This window comes from Ursus americanus, chromosome 29, assembly GCF_024610735.1.
Source record: "Ursus americanus isolate L20-20 chromosome 29, mUrsAme1.1.p, whole genome shotgun sequence".
In the NCBI taxonomy this organism is placed as follows: domain Eukaryota; kingdom Metazoa; phylum Chordata; class Mammalia; order Carnivora; family Ursidae; genus Ursus; species Ursus americanus.
In genome coordinates, this window is record NC_142155.1 from 2,201,111 (window position 1) to 2,218,778 (window position 17,668).

General features: G+C 37.2%; 1 protein-coding gene across 10 annotated transcripts in view; it reads right to left on the reverse strand.

The window, feature by feature from the left end:
* The window catches only part of DOP1A (DOP1 leucine zipper like protein A), a 104,630-nt gene that overhangs the window by 69,434 nt on the left and 17,528 nt on the right, over window positions 1-17,668 (reverse strand). For all 10 annotated transcript variants that reach the window (XM_045804400.2, XM_045804373.2, XM_087856914.1 and 7 more), the window contains exon 2: window positions 1,194-1,384. In XM_045804400.2, the coding sequence (XP_045660356.2) occupies window positions 1,194-1,331 (138 nt within the window). In that variant the 5' untranslated portion in view covers window positions 1,332-1,384. The remainder of the gene's footprint in view (window positions 1-1,193; window positions 1,385-17,668) is intronic.

A 17,668-nucleotide genomic window follows, 5' to 3' on the forward strand; every position in this document is an offset into this window, starting at 1 on the left:
AACGAGAGAGGGAACACAAGCAGGGGCAGTGGGAGAGGAAGAAGCAGGCTCCCAGCGGAGGAGCCCGATGTGGGGTTCGATGCGGGGCTCAATCCCAGGACCCCGGGATCATGCCCTGAGCCGAAGGCAGACGGTTAATGACTGAGCCACCCAGGTGCCCCCTTGGAATGTATTTTAAGACAATATCTTTACTAATAATTGTACGCTCAGCTGTTTGATGTTAAAACTTGCTTGGAGAGCTCTCATTTCCTATCTTCTTCTCCACTCCATTTAATATTTAAAAGCATGCCAATTCAATAACAACTGCTAAAAAAAACCCCATCCCCCCCAAATCCCCAAAATCAAAACTATAGGTGTGAGGTGAGAAAAGTTTGATCTAAGAAACAAAAAAAACAGCGTTAAAATTTAAAGCTATGAGTTGATCCATAATGCCCCATAACGGGATTAAAACCAGACATGTTAAGAGGAAACACGTGAGGTGAACCTCCAAGGCCTAAGTGACTACTCGTCACTTTTGTAAAAAATACTGACTATATCTAAGAAACGCCTGGATACAAAATTTTCCTTACTGCTACATAACATTTGTAAAGGACAGAGAAGTTACTACATTTTTTTAAAATAATATTGTTTTATTATATTATGTCACCATACAGTACATCCCTAGTTTTTGATGTAAAGTTCCATGATTCATTACTTACGTATAACACCCAGTGCACCATGCAATACGTGCCCTCCTTAATACCCATCACCAGCCTATCCCATTCCCCCCACCCCCCTCCCCTCTGAAGCCCTCAGTTTGTTTCCCAGAACTTCTCTTTCTGGAAAACAAAGAGAAGTTCCTACACTCTACATGCAGTTTTTAATCTTGCTGTCAGGAACTGCAGAACCATATCTGATGATTAATTATAGAAATTTGTTAGCCCTTGGAGTTAGCATATTTGCTTCCTACTCTTGTGTTTTTAACAGCAATGATGGAATAACTATATTTTTCAAGTATTGTTGTTCTGGCTACAAAAATATGCCTTGCTATACAGGTAGGCAACTCATGAAGTAAAATAGCAGTACCAAAAGTAATTCTGGGCTTTTGTTATGTTTTTACAATTCTTTACTTCAGCCTTTAGAGAAAGCCAGTAAGTACAAATTCAGATTTCTGATTTTTACTTCTTTTTATGAAATGGATAAAATGGACATACCTTATTAAGTTTTCCAAGTGCTGATATCAAATCTGCCCATTCACTGGAATATTCAAAATTCTTTAGAGCTTTGTCAATTGCAGCTACATAGTTTCTGTATTTGGAGTCACTCAGTAATTCTAGCTCTTCTGTGTTCATCCTCCCACAGCGTCCCACTAGAGACCAGTTCCAAAGTCAGGTAAAATCATTACCTATAAAAAAGTTTGCAGAAGGAACCAAAGTTACAAAGTAAAGTATTAAAACAGGCTCATATGCTCTTGTTATAAAACTATTGGCTAACTTTAAAATGTTTCTTGAGTTAGAAGTGGTCAAAACTGGTCAGCTAGTATATAGAGTCATGAAGAACTCAAAGACTGCTTCATAGTCATCCATATGCTTCTTCCTAGAAACTGGAAATTGGCTGTGAGAATGAAGGGATAGAAAAGAATAGGAAATATTTTGGTACTTAGTTTAGAAATCATGCTATTTTTCTTTTATTTTCTGATATAACATTTGTGATGGACATACTCCTCTGCTTTGCTTTGATGCTAAGATATACTAAGAGTGGTTGGATAGGACAAATCAAGGACATGTAGGAAAAAAAACAGGAAAAAATATTAATTATTTAGAGATCATCTCATTTTATTAGGCAATAAACGAGCACATAGTATAAAGGAACATCAGTTTTTTTGGAATTAGACCTTACTTTTAATAAAAAAGACAAATACATGTGGTAGTTTAAAACATGTTCACAAAGTCTTTGATATTAATTTTAAAAAGTGGTTCCAAATCCTACAGCTGGATTTGGTGAGTCAGTTCTGACAAAAATAGCCAAGGCAGAAGTGACAATGTGTACTGGCTAAGACTAGGTCATAAAAGCATTTTGGCTTCCTCCCTGACCCTCTCTAAGATCATTAGGTCTGGGAAAACCAGTTGCCATGTAATGAGAACACTTAAAGGAGCCCTATGGAGAGGTTCCGTTGTAAGGACTGCTTTCTGCCAACAGCCATTTTAGAAGTGAGTGAGCCATTTTAGAAGCGGATCTTCCATTTCCAAGCAAGCCTTGATTTGATGGCAGTACCAACAAACTAACTGTAACTTCATGAGAGATCCTGAGCCGAACCTACATAACTAAGTCTCAAATTCATGACCTCCAGTAATCTTGCTGATTTAGGCCCTTGACTTGGGGGATAAATTTGTTATACAGCACTAGATAACCAACAGAGTAGTAATTAGGATTTAACTTAGGCTTGACTTAAAACCCAATGTGGCTTTTCCTCCACTTTTTTGGTATCCTATTGGACTTTCAACTAACTCTGTACCTTTCTTTAAAGCTAGGTTCATGGATGTGGAGGAGGGTCTAAGAATGGGACTCAGAGGATGCCAACATGATTAAATGAAAGGTAAAAATAGTCTCGTCAACAAATGGTTTTAGGATAACTAGAAAACCACATGTAAAATAACGAAGGTGACTCCTTCCTCATATCTACACAAAAATCAACTCAAAATGGATAATAGATCTAAACACAACAGCTATAAAAGTCTTAGAATACAGGAGTAAGTTTTTGTGTCCTAACGCCAGGCAGTCTTAGAAATAACACTAAAGAAGACAGCACAAGCAGTAACAAAAAATAAAGAAATCGGACTTTATCAAAATGAAAAACCTTTCTTCTTCAAAGGATATCATCATGAAAGTAAAAACGGGGAGGACTTCTGGGGAAGACTGCAGAGTGGGAGGACTCTAAGCTCACCTCGTTCCACAGATACAACTAGATAATAGCCATATCACTGTAAATAACTCAAAAAAATGACCTGAAGACTGGCAGAACAAACTCTCCACAGCTAAGTGTAGAAAAGAGGCCATATCAGAGAAGGTATGAAGGGTGGTGATAGACTTGAGAGCTAAATGGATCCATGGGACTCTCCTTGGGAGGGAGGAACACCCCAGGTGTGAGAGAGGAGAGAAACAGACTCACTTCAGGGAGCCTACATGGGGTAGATGAATCACCATAATATTTGGCTTTTAAAACCAGAGGCGCCAAATTTTGTGAATTCTTACAATCAGCGAGGCTTTAAACCTGGTCCGTTAAAAATCAGGAAGCTTGAGAGAGAACAGGGAGGGTAAGAGGAAACTGAGCCCCCAGCCTTAAAGAGACAGCACAACAACGAGCCCAATGACATACAGCATAGAAGCAGCAGCTTGAACAAAGCCTGGGTATCTGGGAGGGAGATTTGCTTACTAATCTCAAAGTATGTGCTGGAGGGGCAGGGATCTTTGGGAGACTTCCCCAGGAACGAAGAAGCTGGAAGGCACCATTGCTCTCCCTAACCCCCCCCCCCCCCAAACACAAAGACACGTGCGGGAACCAGTGGGGTACCAACCCTCACTACCTAACTTGCTAATAGTGCCTCCCACCCACCCGTTCTCCTGCAGACACACCCCAACCAGCCAGATCTCTACTCCAGATCTTCTCCCACAGCAGACCCAGGCAAATCTTGCTAATACCACCTGACCCTCCCGCACATGCCTCTGTGGATCAGTCCTCCAACCCATGGGCCTCTGTCCCCAGCAGCTGCAGGTCTCCTTCTGCTGCTGCCAGCCTTTCTGACACCACACACCCTGCCCTCATGTTCTCCTACAGCTCTGTGCTACCATATCTCTGGCAAACATTTGGTCTGACTCAAGTTAAGCCCAAGGTGGCCCCAGAAAGGCTCACTAACAACAAAAGGATCAAACCTGCCCACAACAGGCAGAGAGCCATTGCTGATGAATGGACAGAAGGCAAAAGCAGCTCAGTCACAACAGCAGGGCACATGCAACACACACAGGAGACACCCTGAAGCACCAGGCTCTGGTCAACAGAGAACAATGCACTACCAGGCACTACAGACCCTCTACACAGGCCACTACTTTCAAGAGCAGGAGATGCAGCTGACTTTCCTACCATATAAAACAGACACAGAGTTAGACAAAATGAGACAGAGGAATATATCCCAAATTAAAGAACAGGACAAAATCAGTGAGAACTAAACCGAAGAGAGGTAAGTAATACGTCTGATAAAGAATTTAAAGTAACGGCTATACAGATACTCACTGGACTATTAAGAGTGGAGGACCTCATGAGACCCTTAACAAAGAGACAGAAAACATAAAGAACCAATTAGAGATGAAGAACTCAATAACGGAAATTAAAAATACACTAGATGGAATAAATAGTAGACTAAAAGAAGCAGAAGAACAGATCAGTGACCTAGAGTAATAGAAAGCACTCAAGCTGAGCAGGGGAGACAAAAAGAAATAATAAAAAATGAGAATAAACTTAGGTAACTCGGCGACACCATGAAGCATAATAACATGTGCATTATAAGGATCCCAAAAGGAGAAGAGAGGAAACAGCAGCAGAAAATGTATCTGAAGAAGAGCGAGCTGAAAACTTCCTGAATCTGGGGAAGGAAACAGAAATTGAGATCCAGGAGTCACAGAGAATCCCCAACAAAATCAACCCAAGGAGGTCCACACCAAGACACAAAGTAATTAAAGTGGCAAAAAGTAGTGACTTTAAAAGAGGATTTTAAAAGCAGCAAGAGAAGTGAAAACAGTTACATGAAGGGAAATCCCACTGGGCTATCAGCTGATTTTTTAGCAGAAATTTTGTAGGCCACAAGACAATGAGCATGATATATTCAAAGTGCTGAAAGAAAAAAACTGCAGCCAGCAATATTCTATCCAGCAAGGCCATCACTTAGAATAGAAGGAGAAATGAAGAGTTTCCCAGACAAACAAAAGTTAAAGGAATTCATAACCACTAAACCAGCCCCTAGAAGAAATATTAAAGGGGACTCACTGAGTGAAAAAGAAAGACCATAAACAGGAATAAGTAGGAAACATAAAAGCCGTAAAAATAAGTAGATCAATAAATATCAGTCAAGGGATTCACAAAATAAAAGGATGTAAAATACAACACCATATACGTAAAACATGAGGGTGAGAGGAGTAAGGAATGATTGGTTCAACCTTATGTGATCATCAACTTAATATAGACTGATCCATGCATAAGATGTTATATACAAACCGTTATACAAACCTAACAGTAACCACAAATCAGGAATTGGTAATAGATATGCAAAAAATAAAGGAAAAGGAATCCAAGTACATCACTACAGAAAGCCAACAAATCATGAGAAAAAAGAACTACAGAGAACAACAAAAAGAACCACAGAACAAGTAACAAAACAGCAGTAAGTACATACTATCACTAATTACTTTGAAAATAAACAGACTAAACACTCCAATAAATAGGTGACAGAATGGGTAAAAAAAGTAACACCCATCTATACACTGCCTACAAGAGACTCATTTCAGACCTAAAGACACATGCAGATTGAAAGTGATAGGATGAAAAAGCATTTATCATGTGAATCGAAATGAAAAGAAAGCCGGTAAAAATACTTACATCAGGCAAAATAGACTTTGAACAAAGACTTTAACAAAGAGATAAATAAAAACACTATATAGTCATAAAAGGAATAATCCAGGGGTGCCTGGATGGCTCTGTCAGTTAAGCATCTGCCTTCAGCACAGGTCATGATCCCAGGGTTCTGGGATCGAGCCCCAGATGAGCTCCCTGCTCAGTGAGGAGCCTACTACTCCATCTTCCTCTGCCTGCTCCACTGCCTACTTGTGTGCATGCGCACACTCTCTCTGTCAAATAAATAAACAAAATCTTTAAAAAAAGTAGTAATCCAACAAGAAGATATAACAATTGTAAATATTTATGTACCCAACACGGGAGCACCCAAATAAATAAAACAGCTAATAACAAACATAAAGGAAGTAACTGATAGTAATACGATAACAGTAGGGAACTTTAATACCCCATTTACATAAATAGAGAGGTCACCCAAAAAGGAAATCAACAAGGAAACAATGGTTTTGAAGGACACACTGGAGAAGATGGATCTAATGGATATATTCAGAACATTCTTTTGCAAAGAAGACATGGCCAACAGACCCATGAAAAAGATATTCGACACCAATAATCATTAGGGAAATGCAAAGATAAACCACAATGAGATATCACCTTATTCCTGTCAGAATGGCTAAAATCAAAAAGACAAAAAATAACAAATGTTAATAAGAATGTGGAGAGAAAGGAACCCGCATGCACTATTGGTGGGAACGCAAACTGATGTAGACACTGTGGAAGACAATACAGAGGTTCCTCAAAAAATTAAAAATAGGATTACCATATGATCCACTAGCGGGAATTTACCCAAAGAAAATGAAAACACTATTTTGAAAAGATACATGCAACTCCTATGTTTATTCCAGCATTACTTATAATAGCCAAGACACGGAAGCAACCCATGTCCACTGATAGATGAATGAGTAAAAGATGTGGTATATGTATCCACAATGGAATATTACTCAGCCATAAAAAAAATTAGATAGTGCCATCTGCAACAACATGGATGGACCTAGAGGGTATGATGCTGACTTAAAAAAGTCAGACAGTGAAGACAATCACCATGATTTTGCTCATATGTGGAATTTAAGAAACAAATGGACAAAGAGAAAAAGAGACTTAAAAAACCCCAAGCTCTTAAATACAGAGAACAAAATGGTAGTTACATGAGGGGAAGTCTGTTGGGGTATATGGGAAATAAATAAAGAGGATTAAGACTACACGTATCTTGATGAGCACCAAGTAATATAAGAAATTTTTGGATTCTTATAGTGTACACTCGAAACTAACACTGTATGTTAATTATACAATAAATAAAATTGATTGTAAGGATGGTCATAGGACGTACTAAAAACTACTGAATTACACACTTTAAATAAGTGAACTGTATGGTAGGTGAATTATATCTCGGTGAAGTTATGTGTGTGTATTCCTACATTTTTTTCTATATAAGGGATCTTAGGGAATCTGTGAATTACCTAAAATTACGTGCAAAATTTACCTCTTACATTTTATTGGGGAGATAGTCTACTACATTTATAATATTCTCAAAAATGCTTTATAACAAAATCCTCAAAAAGGTTAAGAGTCACTACTCTAGAGAATATAACCTATATTAGTAATACATTTGCCCTGAAAAAAAAGGTAAAAATCTATGTATTTATTAAATCAAAATTTTCTTGGTTAAGGCTGTGACAAAAGGAATGATACAAACTTCCCAATTCTCTACCTCAATTCTTCTATCCATAAAAATAAAAACAGACAAATTCCCAAATCCCATTTCAGAGAGATTATCTTAAACACAGAGGCACTTGACTTATTATTCACTTCAGTACACCATGTGCCAAGCACTACGTCTGGGTGCTGAATAAAGAGAATATTCCTGAACCTCATGATACTTTCATTCCCTATTGGGAGGGATAGGCTCTTAAAATAATGCAAAATTTATGCAGGGAAAAAAAACATACTTCAATGCTATCCCTTCATACTCTGGACTCTCACAGTAACAAAACAAAGCAGTATTTTTACGTATTGTGAGAAATCCAAGATGAATAAGAACTTAAAAGATAAATGAATCAAAACTAATCTTAACTATCTTCCCTTCCAACACTGATTTGTTTCATTAAGAACTGGCTATGCAATTACCCTGTTAGGAAGAAGTCTTTGAAAGGAGGAGCTATATTTCATACATATTTCTATGTAGCACAGCATTAACTTACAATAGTCAAGCTCAAGCTGGATGCAGACACAATATTGTAAGTATAAGAGCTAAGACTGGGACTAAGGTAAAAATTCTGTAAGCTGTTTTATCATCAATCTATGGCTTCTAAAATTTTTAAAAACTACATTTAAACATAAGCATAAACACATACAGCAACATATACTTCAGATACTCTTCATTTTAAATCTGCCATTTTAAATGGCACTCTTCATTTTAAAATCTATTTTGTCTACTGTAAGTACTGCTGCCCTGGCCTTTTCACTTCCAATTTGCAGTTCCTTCCACCCCTTCACTTTTTAGTCCGTATGTCTTTAGGTCTGAGGTGAGTCTTCTGTAGGCAGCACAGAGATGGGTCTTGGTTTGTTTTGTTTTTGTTTTTTTTAATCCATTCAGTCACTCTAGGTCTTTCTATCGTAGCATTTAGTATATTTACACTTAAATAAATTACTGATACATATGTACTTGTTGCCATTTTGTTAACTGCTTTTTGGTTGTTTTTGTAGTTTTTCCCTGTTCTTCTCTTACTCTCCTCCCTTGTGATTTGAGGGCTCACTTTAGTGTTATACTTGGATTCCTTTCTCCTTCTTGTGTTTATCTGTTGTAGGTTTTTGACTTGTGGTTACCATTAGGCTCATATAGAACGTCTTATGCAGATAGCAGTCCATATTAAGTCAATGGTTGCTTACGTTTGAACACATTCTAAAACACTAAATTTTTACCCCCATTTTATAATGTCATATTTTATGCCTTTTCATTTTGTGTATCCCTTGACTGATATTTCTAGATATAACTGATTTTACTATTGTGTTTTCACTTCCATACTGGCTTTATAAGTGATTTATTACCTTTCTACATGTTTGCTTTTACCTATGACATTTTTCTTATTTTCTTTTAATTGTGGTCTTTTCTCTCCAGTTAAAGAATTCCCTTTAACGTTTCTTGTAAGACTGGCTTAGTGGTGATGAACTTTTTTAACTTTTGTCTGGGAAACTAGCTCTCCTTCAATTCTGAATAATAACCTTACCGAGTAGAGTATTCCTGGTTGTACATTTTTTCCTTTCAGCACTTTATATCATGCCACTCCCTTCTGGCCTTCAAAGTGTCTGCTAAAAATCAACTGATAGCCTTATGGGGTTTCCATTGTTTGTAAGTGCTTTTTCTTGCTCCTTTTTAAAATTTTCTCTTTATCATTACTTTCTGCCATTTTAATTACTATGTGTTTTGCTGTGGACCTCCTTGGGTTAATCTTATTAGGGGTTCTCTGCATTTCCTGGATCTGGATGTATGTTTCCTTCCTCAGATTAGGGGAGCTTTTAGCTATTATTTCTTCCAATAAGTTTTTTGCCTCCTTCTCTCTCTCTCTTTTAATAAATAAAGCAAATGTGAGCAGACATAAAGGGAGAAATTGACAGTAATACAATACTATAGGGGACTTTCAACCTATTTACATCAAAGGACAAATCATCTGACAGAATATCCACAAAGAAACAGTGGCTCTGAATGATACATTAAACCAGATGGACCTAACATATACAGAATATTCCATCCAAAAAGAGCAGAATACACACTGTTTTCAAGTGCACATGGAACATTCTTCAGGATACACCACATGTTGGGTCACAAAACAAGTCTCAATAAATTTAAGAACACTGAAATAACACCAAGTGTATTTTCTGCCCACAACAGTATGAAACTAGAAAACAATTACAAGAACAAATCTGGAAAGAACACAAATACATGGACACTAAAAAACATGCTACTAAACAATGATGGAATCCACCAAGAAATCAAAGAGAAAATTAAAAATTCATGGAGACAAATGAAAAGGAAAACACAATGGTCCAACATCTCTGGGATGCAGCAAAAGAAAGCAGTTCTAAGAGGAAGGTTATGGGGACACACAACTACATCAAAAAACAAGAGGGTTACCTGGCTGGCTCACTCAGTGGAATGTGCGACTCTTGATCTTGGGGTTTTGAATTTGAGCCCCACATTGGGTATGGCGATTATTTTCAAAAAATAAAATCTTAAAAAAACAAAAAAGAAAAATCTCAAATAAACAACCTAATCTTACACCTAGAAAAGCTAGAAAAAGAACAAAGCCCAAAGGTAGTAGAAACCAAAAAACACACACAGATGGCCAACAGACACGTGAGAAGATGCTCAATATCAAAGTCATCAGGGTAACGCAAATCAAAATCACAATGAGGTGTCACTTTACTGTCAGAATGGCTAAAATAAAAAAAGGCAAGAAATAACAAGTGCTAGCAAGAATGCAGAGAAAAAGGAACCTTCATGCACTGTTAGTGAGAATGCAAATTGGGCAGCCAGTGTGGAAAACAAAATGGAGGCTCCTCGAAAGATTAAAAACATAAATACCATATGACCCAGTAACTGCACTACTGGAATTTACACAAAGAAAACGGAAACACTAATTTGAAAAGATATATACACCTCTAGTTTATTGCAACACTATTTACAATAGCCAAGATATGAAAGCACAAGTGCCATGGATAAATGAACAGATAAAGAAGATATGGTATACAGGTACAATGGAATATTTCTCAGCCATTAAAAAGAATGAGATCCTGCTATTGGTGATAACACAGATGAAAACTAGATGCTAAATGAAGTCAGTCAGAGAAAGACAAATACCATATAATTCCATTTATATGCTGAATCTAAAAAATTAACAAATGAACAAACAGGCAAACAAACAAACCAGACTCTTCAACAGAGAACAACTGGTGATTGTCAGAGGGGAAGTGGGTGGCCATGTAGGTGAAACAGATAAAGGGGATTAAGAAGTACAAACTTCCAGTTACAAAATAAATAAATCATAAAGATAAAACATACAGCACAGGAAGCATGGTCAGTAATATGGTAATAATGTTGTATGGCAAGCACTGAGTAACGTACAGAATTGCAGAATCAATAGTTGTACACCTGACGGACCAGGTCGAAGGTGGCGGAGGAGTAAGAGACCTACATTTCGTCTGGTCCCAGGAATTCAGCTAGGTAGTTACCAAACCATTCTGAACGCCTATGAACTCAACAGGAGATCGAAGAAAAGAACAGCAGCAACTCTATGAACAGAAAAACGCAGGATGTACAAAGAAGTGAATCTGAGGCGACATACGGGAAGAAGGACTGAGGGGGGAGGGAGCCGCCATCAGCCGGCTACGGGCTACCGGCAAGTGATAGAGCCACAGAGCACAAAATTGGAACTTTTAGAAGTCCGCTCCAGTGAGGAAAGTTGCTCCAGTGGCTAAGCAAGGGCGGCGGGGCGGGGGGGGGGGGGGGGGGGGGGGGTTGGAACCCTCGCTGGGACGGTGCGGTCTCAGGACTCTCGGGGTTACAGAAAGACTGGGGGTGCATACGTGTGGCAGAGCTCCCAGGTATCAAAGCAGGGAAGCCGGCTGCAAAGAGTGAGCCCAGGAGTGGGCGCTCAGCTCGGGGTTTCCATAAAACGTGATCTGCGGCACCGTCGGGCCACTGCTCTTCGAGCAGGGGCCCAATAAGCAGCAAAACTGGGGAGACTCCCCTTCCTCCCCAGGAAGGAACGGAGTGGGAGCCCGCCGCAGGAACCTGCTGGGTTTGGAGACTACAAACAGGGCTGTGTGCCAGACAGAAACGCTTGGTCACAGGCCCAGTGAGCACAGAGTGCGGACAGAGACCAGGGAGACAGGAGTGATGGAGTTTCTCTGAGGGCTCACTAAGGAGTGGGGCCGTGAGCTCTCGGCTCCTCCGGGGCCAGAGAACGGGAAGCCACCATTTTCATTCTCGTCCTCTAAAGCTGTGCGGAAAGCCTTCAGGAAACAAAAGATACAGAGAGCAAACTTGAGCTGATTACTCAGCCTGGCCCCTGGCAAGGGTGGTGCAATTCCACCTGGGGCAAGGACGTCTTCGAATCAACGCAACAGGCCTCTTGGCCGAAGATCAGCAAGAACATCCAGCTAAGACCAAATTTACCGATCAATGAGAACTGCAGAACTCCAGTGCTACGGGAATACAGCACATAGAATTCATGGCTTTTTTTTTTTTTTAACCATGATTCTTTAGTCTTTCAAAATTAATTTTTTAATTTTTTCTTTCCTTTTATAAAATTTTTCTTCTTTTTAACCAACTTATCAATTCCTTTTTAAAAATCTTTAATTTTCATTTTTACAGTCATATTCTATCCCTTCATTGTATTTAACCTTATTGTTTGTATATATATAAGTTTTTCTTTCTTTATAATTTTGGGATGCAGATTCTTCTAACAGACCAAAATATACCCTAAATCTAGTGTACGGTTTTGTTCTGTTCACTCGCCTGATCACATTCTTTTTCCTTTAAATTTTTGTTCTTTTTTCAACCAACTTCTTATCAATTCCTTTTTTAAAATCTTTTTTAATTTTTACAGTCATATTCCATCCCTTCACTGTATTTACCTTTATTTTTGTAAATATAAAAGTTTTTCTTTCTTTAAAATTTTGGGAGGCAGTTTCTTCTAACAGATCAGAATACACCCAAAATCTAGTGTGTGGCTCTGTTCTATTCACCAGCCTGATCATTCTCCCCCACCCCCCCACCAGTTTCAGGTCTCTTCTGATTTGTTTAGTGTACATTTTTCCGGGGTCTTTGTTACCCTTTTAGCATTTTGTTCTCCAGTTCATCTATTCTTCTCTGGACAGAATGACAAAACGGAAAAACTCACCTCAAAAAAAAAAGAACAAGAGGCAGTACCACTGCGAGGGACCTAAATCAACATGGACATTAGTCAGATGTTGGAACTAGAGTTCAGAATAACGATTATAAAGGTACTAGCTGGGCTTGAAAAAAGCATAGAAGATACTAGAGAATCCCTTCCTGAAGAAATAAAATCTAACCAAGCTGAAATCTAAAAAGGCTATTAATGAGATGCAATAAAAAATGGAGGCTCTAACTGCTATGATAAATGAGGCAGAAGAGAGAATGATATAGACAGCTGAATGATGGAGAATGAAGAAGCTGAGAAAAAGAGAGATAAACAACTACTGGGTCATGAGGGGAGAATTCGAGAGATAAGTGATACCATAAAGCGAAACATTATTAGAATAATTGGGACCCCAGAAGAAGAAGAAAGAGAGAGGGGGGCAGAAGGTATATTGGAGCAAATTATAGCAGAGAACTTCCCTAATTTGGGGAAGGAAACAGGCATCAAAATCCAAGGGGCACAGAGAACCCCCCCCCTTAAAATAGTTGTACACCTGAAACTAATATTGTCAATTAAATTTCAATAAAAATAAAGAAATAGGCCAATATAAATTAAAGATCATTGTAAAGGCAAACTAGAAGGCCAAAAAGATCTTTATATTTCTCTTTAGTGATTTTTACTTCCTAAAAGAAAAATAGGGGTGCCTGGCTGGCTCAGCTGGCTGACCATGTGACTTTAATATTAGGGTTGTTAGTTCAAGCTCCACATTGGGTGTGGAGCCTACTTTTAGAAAAATTTTAAAAATAAAATATATATTAATTATTTAAAAAATGCATTAAATAAAATGCAAGCAATTGAAAATAAACAGGTGGATATATTTGCCAAAGAATAACAATGTGGATTAACATGATCATCTATTTTATTGTTAATGCATATTAAGATCATATAGCATATGTGTCTTGGTATTCTCTATTTTTCACCAACATTTTCCACATTAGTTCTTATGTAATCATAACTCCTAATGGTTTCATTAAGTGGATATATTATACTTAAACTCTTCAAAAAAAAAAAAAGACTGACATACTGAACAATTAAAGCCATAAACTCTGATAACTGATAAAATACTTAAATATTAACACATGGTGACATATAAGGAATGAAGGTTAGAATGAACACAAACTAAATCTAAATCCTTTCTGGTTCTGCTTCTGAGAAATTATACAAGAAAGAATTGTAAAACCAAAATAAGTTCAGGGAAAAAAGTCAATCTGACTGGATATTCTAAAAGCGTATAAAATAACTTAATTCTAATCAATAAACCTAAGAATAGTGGTAGATAGAGAAAGCGCATGTATAATTTTTTACTGACAAGGCCTTTTTTCCCCTTAGCAATATTTCCAGCAATATTTCTTATCAATATATTCATAAGATATAACACATCATTTTCAAGATAAGATATATAGTATCTGTGCATGGGGAAATTTAACCTAAAAATCAATTTAGTAATTTCTATAAATGGAAGTATGTTAATTGTAATCAGAGTAATAATATAATTGTGAGGCAATATTAACCTCAATTGACATATTCTTCAGACATACTTTTTAAATTTGGTATAAAACACTAAAATGACCAACTAAGTTTGTGGGGTTTAGAACTCTTATGTATTTGCAGCTAAGAAAGTTGACTCAGATAAGAAATTTGATTTTTTTTTATTTAGCGAAAAATTACCTAAATATTTAAATGTAACCAAAAAGAGTTCATATAGTATAGACATGTAGAACATTAAAAGCAAAATCTTATGCAAACAGCTGAAAAATGAGAAAGGACATTTTGTACAAGTTTCATCAGCAGGGAGCTATGGTACTTTTTTTGTGTGAAAAGATGGTCAGATCCTGGGACTAGAAATTAGGTTATGCTCCCTCAATGACCTTTAATGAAAATAAAATTACTCATCACATATCAGAAGAGAAGTCTAGGGATGTATCCTTTTTTATTTTTTCATCCAATATATAATAAATGCAAATTCCAGCTCTCAGGTATTTTTTTCCCATTTTATTTTAAAGTGGCTTATATCAGTACTTCTTAAAGTGTGGTGAAGAACCAGTTTTCCCCCAATCCACCGCTTACTGATAGAAATCATTCACAGAGGCACCTGGGTGGCTCAGACAGTTGAGCATCCGACTCTTGATTTTGGCTCAGGTCATCATTTCAGGGTCCTGAGATCGAGTCTTGTGTTGGGCTCTGAGCTCAGGAGTCTGCTTGAGTTTCTCTCCCTCTGCCCCTCCCCCACAATTGCACTTGCTGTCTCTCAAACAAATCTTAAAAAAAAAAACACACACACAAAACACGTCTAATGCTTACTTTCATCTGTGTTTATCTCATGTGTCCTTAACAAAGAATTTGTGAACGGCCCACAAATCACACTTCGAGCACCACTGGCTTAGATCATAATGCAAATAAAGCATTTCCCATAGTGGATCAAGGAAACTTTCTACACTGCCTCTTCTCCAGAAATGTAGTTAACGGGTGGCAAAAAATGCACATGTCCAATAACAAAACAGTGTTTTATAGAACACCCCAGCCCACAAAAAGACAGACAGTAGAGGGCAGGGTCTCAAAACACGGGAGTTAAAGTCAAGACAGCTGGGAATCCAAATCCTAGTTTTAAAGCTGTATGACCTTGGGTAAATGTCAAAGTTCAGTTTCCTCATCTGTAAAACAAGATGATAATACCTAGCTCAATGGCTGTCAAAATTAAAGAACATATTAAACCTATCACAGCACCTAACACATAGAAAATGCTCTAAAAAGCTACTGCCACCGTTAGAACCAATAAAAACAAAAACAGTACTAGGAAGCAAGTATGCTAATTCTAAGGACTAATAAACTGTAATTAAGAACCAGATATCACACAACTTAGTAAAGGTAGTAAAATAGAAAACTGAAGACTCTCACTAAATTATATCCAATTGTCTCGTGAATGCAAATTAAAATTTGTCATTGCCAAATGTGTGGGGTTTTTTTGTTTTTTTGTCTTTTTTTACTATTAACCTGTACATATTTAACATACCTAAGGAGTTCTGACTAATGTATACACCCATAAAACCATCACAACAAACAAGATTCCTTATCAGAGTTGATATAGAACATCTGCATCACTATAAACAAGAAACCAAGCGATTCTACCCTTCTAGCAAAGGAGCTTTTTGTTTGTTTGAAATTAAAACAAAACAAAAAACCCAAAACCTATTTCCTGGTAGATACAATAACTAATATAACTAGGAAACTTGAAAATGTAAATAAAAATCAAATAAAAAGAAAAATTGTGATTTTTTTCTCAAAGTGATGCAAGTAAAGTCAAAATGGCATTTATAATTTTCTTTCAGTATGAAATTGTTGAATCACACTATGCTGTATACCTGAAACTAATACAACATTGTAACCAAAAAAGTTATGCTTGTTAAAAATTTTTTTTTCTTTCTGGAGCTGTTAATAAACAGGTTTTCTGACTTAATCTATAATCATATCCCTTGACAATTTAGCTGTTCTTTCAAACTTATAACTCACATAAATTGGATCTGAATTGTCATAAAGCATGATTTAGTGTAGTGTTTTCATCTCATTCAAATATAAAAATGAAACAAAGTAGCTATTAAAAAAGGCATAGATTTCTCTCGGCAAATTAGGCCCTATGAAAATTATGAGGGTTTTCGTTATCTTAAAGGGTGAAAAGGCAAAATTTAAGAAAGAAAACATTCCAACAGACCATCTAAATTAAAAAAAAAAAATTTGTTTAAATGGTTATAAAAAATGAGTAGAACTAATTTCAGAAAATAACCACACAAAGATACTTTGGCTGATCTGCTTATTGCTACTACCTGAGCTCCCTGCTTCCCTCTCTCCTTTGCCAATGAAAATTCAGGGGAGGGCTGAAGAGACAAAGGAATATTCAGTATTAGCCAATTCTACATATGTATCTAGGAACTTTCCAAGAGTTTTATCACATTCCAAGTATGTAAATAAATAAATAATTTAAAGTACCATGCAATTCAGGGAGAAAAAACTCTTGTTGATTTATGAATGAAAAAGTTCTTTAAAAAATGTTATATATAAATATATATAGTACACTCTTTCCAAACTTCGACTAAATGAAAAATTATCATTCAGTTACTGTTACCATTTAACAAATGAATATGACAATTATTAATAAATCTATTTCATTTTGGTCAAAAGTTCTGGGTTTCAAATATTGACACACTAATAATCTTTAGCAAATAATTTCTTTAATCAACTCATAAATCCAGATAACTGGAAACTTCCCGGGAGGGCTAACAATATGGATAAAAGAAAACACCCACCAGGTATTTCACAAATAGGTTATGGTACCCACCAGAACCTTGATGTTCTGTATTTCCCCTCATCTGACCCAATCTCAAACCTTCAAAACTTATACACTCTAAGAAACTCCAAATGTGTGATCAACAGATCTTCAGCTTTTCTCCGCACATCTGGCTGCCTTCTGGTCCTAACTACCTTCTCAGGATAAGACCTCTGATAGAGCAGAGTTAGCAACATCTTATGCTGTGGCTACAAAATGCCGGGAACTAATTAAATGGTTTGTGTTATTTTAATCAATTTAATCCTATTTGAGCCTATAAAGTACTCATTATTATTGTCCACATTTACAGATAAAGAGACGGAGGTACAGAAATAGTATGCGATACATTTAATAAGCAGAAGAGCCAGGGAACAGAAACAGTCTGGCTTTAGAGTTCTAACTCTTTGGGTGGCAGAGAGAAAGAGAGAATCTCAAGATTTGACTCCCTGCTGAGTGCAGAGCCTGATGCGGGGTTGATCTCACCACCCTGAGATCATGACCTGAGCCAAAACCAAGAGTCAGACATCAATCAACTAAGCCACCCAGGCGCCCCTAGAGTTCTCTTATCCACTACTCTTCAGTCTCATGGAGGCTTTTTTCCTTTTATACCCATTCTATTTCATGGCCAGTGAATGAAGTGTCTTCCTTACTCTCTTGATACTTACCTGGCAAAATCCCAGTCTGGGTTGCACTTGATTATGTGCTTTTTCCATGCCTGAACCTAAGCAACTGAACATTGCTGGAGAAAAATCA